Genomic DNA, 4,125 nt, shown 5'->3' on the forward strand with positions numbered 1-4,125 from the left:
AGTCTAAAGTAACATTCGAAGGGGATAACATAAAAATTAATTTGGGTGGGAGAAACAGCTGGTCCAGATATCCTCGTACCGTAGGGCTATTGGAGCTCATTACCAAAAAACAACCAAGAAAATTTACAGAAGATGATTATCAAAGTTACTCGAAAATTTTGACACTCTCTGATGCTTTGTACAAAAATAACGATGCCAGTCAAAAGCGGGTGAAATCGAGCAGCAGGGATAAATACAAAAATCAGATTAAACCTATCTGGAATCAACTCAAAACCGGTAGTGGTATAAAACAATACAATACTCTACCTAAGAAATTTGTATGTATAAACGATGTGAGAAACCTTATAGATAGGTTGCTTGTTATAGCAAGAGAGGAAAATGCTGGGAACAATATTTTCCATAATGAGAAAATGGGTATTGTAAACATGATTAGTGACAAATTAGCTAATTTTATTGTAAACGATCCTAAAGGTATAGGATACTTAATTAAAATTATAAATACTCTACCTCCTAAATTCTGGAATATATCAGAGGGTCGAGGTTTAGTGAATGATATAATTAATAAACTTCCGTTCGAGTTACACGTACCTGGTTACCAATATTGTGGTCCTGGTACAAAATTTGAGAAACGAATAGAAAGAGGGGACAGGGGTATTAATCCTCTGGATGCAGCTTGCAAAGAACATGATATTGCATACAACATACACAAAGATCTGAATGATCGTCATGTGGCTGATCAAAAACTGGAAGAGGCAGCTTTTTGAAGATTAACAAGCAGAGATGCATCATTGGGTGAAAAAATAACAGCAATGGGTTCAACTATTGCTATGAAAACAAAACACGAATTATTGTGGGGTTTGTAATATAAATACCCTGAATAATAATAATAACAACAACAACAAATGAATCCAAAAAGAGTTGTGTAGCAAATACCGTATCACGATCTTAAAAAATTTAAACTTAATTCGATTTTAACTAAAAAACAACAAGAAAAGAAGAGGCAATGTATAGCCAAAGGAAACGGAATGAAATTATAACTCAGTCCGCCACAGTTAAAACGATTGCAAAATGCGAGAAAGAAAACACACAGTGGAGGATTCATATTCAGCATTCCAGCTATCCTGGCTGCATTAGGGGCAGTTGGGAGCTTGACTGGGGGTAGTGCTGCAATTGCCAAGACTGTAATTGATTCGAAAAAAAATACTGCAGAACTAGAAGAGCAAAGCGTTATAATCTTGATATGTAGAAAAAAATAGGCAAAGGCGTGAAGTCTAGACCACTCAGAATTTTTTTTAAAAAATGAAGCTCTTACCAACCAAGTCATGAAATCTTTAATTAAAATATTTAAAATTAAACAGTTCAGGGGTGTTTTCATGTCTGATTCTCTCCCTAAAGTAGTCCTCACTCTCGAGAATATGGCGTGGTGAATTTGGACAAGTCCGAAAACTTTGGTACTCATAGGATATGCTATTATAAGCAAAATGAAAATGCTTTTAATTTCGATCCTTTCGGAGAGGTACCCCCTACAGAATTATTACTTGAAATACTATGTTGAAATTTATTACAACGACGATCGTATTCAAGATTTCGATCAAATTATATGTGGCCATGTTTGCATCATGGTGCTCAGAATTTTAAATAAAATACCAATTTTTCATCTCTCCAGCGAGACTTCGGTTTTGAAACTACATCTTCACGATGATATTATTTATCCAAAATCTATAGCTCTAAGAGCATTCTACAATATGTATCTGATTCCGAATGTAACTACCTACAACCATACCATATTACAGAAGGTTGTTTCAAGTTGATGGTAACGATTTCGATCACCAGCGAGCAGCACGTAGGCACAGCACAGAGCAGCCAGAGCCAGTAGGACGAAATTATTGTATGTTGACTTTCAAATACGGTGGTTGGTGTGTGAGTGAGTGTTTATATGGCACCAAAAATTTCAGTCTTTTGGGAGGGGTACATCTGTGCCCTTTCCGACGTTGGTTATAGTTATAGCCAGATAATTAAACAGTGCCACATGAAAGCATTCCATGTGTCAAAGAAGGGCATCAATGCAGTGTTGAATCGCCATAAAGCTTGCACCGTACCTGTTACTGGAACCAGTCAAAGTGGGCCTCGGACATATCGGAAGCCCAAGCGTTCCTCCGATGTTGTGCGGAAAGTGAGATCCTTGGTGCGATATGATAACCCTGCACAAGGCTCAAGTTCATAACTTGCGTGCCTCACATGTCCAGGAGAGGAAGACCAACAGTCGGAAGCTCTACGAACGCCATCTGGCAGGGGACCGCTGGAAGTATGTGGTGTCCCTGGATGAAGCATGCGTGTATCTGTCGGGATGTGGTAAAAAAAGGGCCATGTACTATGGTCCACGTGATGCAAGAGGTCGATCTGAGTGTGTACGTGAATGTGCTGAAAGTTTTCCACGCGGTTTCATGGTTGTTGGTGGTTACTGCCATAACGGCATACTGCCACTGCGCAGAGTGGAAAAAAAGGCCAAAATAAATGCAGCTTATTACCAGACGAATATTTTGGAGCGACTTTACAGACATGATATTCCTTCTCTCTATGGCAGCGACACATCTCGTGTTGTCATTCACCAGGACAAGGCTTCCAGTCATACGGCAAAGTCCACGAAGGCATACATGGATCGGATGGCACGTGAAACGGGCATTCATGCAATCCCCTTTGCAGACATCCCTGTGAAATCCCCCGTTGCCTCTTCCATTGATTTTTGTGGGTTTTCGTTGTTGAAACGAGCCTTGGGAAGCAGACGGCCCCGCACAATTGAGGGTCTTTGGAAAGCTTGTCAGGAGGAATATGATCGTTTGGACCAATGTGTTCTTCAACGCAGTCTCCTCCAACGGAAACTCCTCTGCAGGGCCATTGCTGCAAGACAGGGGTATCACGTGGAGCACCACCGCTCGTGACGTCACCGTTTTTCTTAAGGTGAGATGGGTTCTAAGTTTGTTACCATGGACGTGAAACGACCTTCTGTAGTAGGTTATGAAAAAATAATTATTCCTCCTGGACAGTATAACTTATCTACTTTACAATTTTAACTTCCAAACACTGTCTTGCTTTCCCAAAATTCTGTAACACACAAAGTAGAGATTGTAACTATCAATGAAACAGTGGACTTATCTACCATGGGATAACTTCTAGCATTTGAGAACAGTATCAAATTTGAACCAGGTGATAGGCATCTAGGTAAATTTATACCAAAATTCTTAGCTATAGAGACATTGAATATTCACTGTAACATTACCGAAGGTATGATTATTAAAGCAGAAGAAAATTCGATTGGCAGTCACAAGGAGACAGGTGTCATGGCTACATTTAAACCGAATTCGGAATTTATTGAACCTTGGGGATCCTGTTGAAGCATTCCATAATGCTCGCTTAAGTTTCGCTGTAGGTGGAATAGTTGAAAATGCCATTATCCACGAGCCCCTTCTGGAAGACCGAGTAGTAAAATTCCTTGCCCGGGTGTGTCTGAAGTAAATTAGGCGATCTTTTTTCGGAGGTGCCAACGCCGAGAACGGATCCCAAAGCTTTTGCAACCTCGACTCCTGTCTTGTTCTTGACGTGCATCGCCCAAGCGTACTTGCTGAAAGCGTCCGCAACGGTGGGCAGGAAACTAAAACCTTTGTTGATCTTGTGAAAGTCGGCTTGCCAGAGACCATCGATCCCCTTGGTAACCACGGGTAGTCGAGGATACTTCCTGCGAGCAGGTTTGTGCAGTTCGATCACGATATCCGCTCTCATGGTCGCGTCGTGGGCTTATAGAAGAGAGAGGAATGCTCTGAAACAAAGACGGAGTACAAACTATTATCTTGCTTGCTTTCTTTCCGTTCTTCAATTTTTCTTTGCTTTCTTGCTTACTTACTTACTTACGATCGACACTGATGTTGGAGGATAGCACCAGCTCCACGCTCTTCTTGGTAGCTCTGAATACAGACGATCCCCAAAGGAAACATTGTCGCAGGAGACTCCGGATTTTATTTTGTCGTGCTTGATCCGGAACAGGCTCTACCCGTCATGCAACCTAGTAGCATTCGAGGGATGCAAGTCCCAGATCCGGAGACTCCGCCATCGAGCGGGAATTCGTAGAAG

The 4,125-nt window shown here is 41.2% G+C and overlaps 1 protein-coding gene across 1 annotated transcript; it reads right to left on the reverse strand.

Annotated features, from left to right (window-relative positions):
* Nucleotides 1-3,411: 3,411 nt before the first annotated feature.
* Nucleotides 3,412-3,777, reverse strand: LOC146000628 (uncharacterized). Its single transcript, XM_083138381.1, has one exon. It carries the CDS (start codon nt 3,775-3,777, stop codon nt 3,412-3,414), a length of 366 nt encoding a protein of 121 aa, XP_082994507.1.
* Between the last annotated feature and the right edge of the window lie 348 nt (nt 3,778-4,125).

This window comes from Lepisma saccharinum, chromosome 16, assembly GCF_977018435.1.
Source record: "Lepisma saccharinum chromosome 16, izLepSacc3.1, whole genome shotgun sequence".
Taxonomy (NCBI): domain Eukaryota; kingdom Metazoa; phylum Arthropoda; class Insecta; order Zygentoma; family Lepismatidae; genus Lepisma; species Lepisma saccharinum.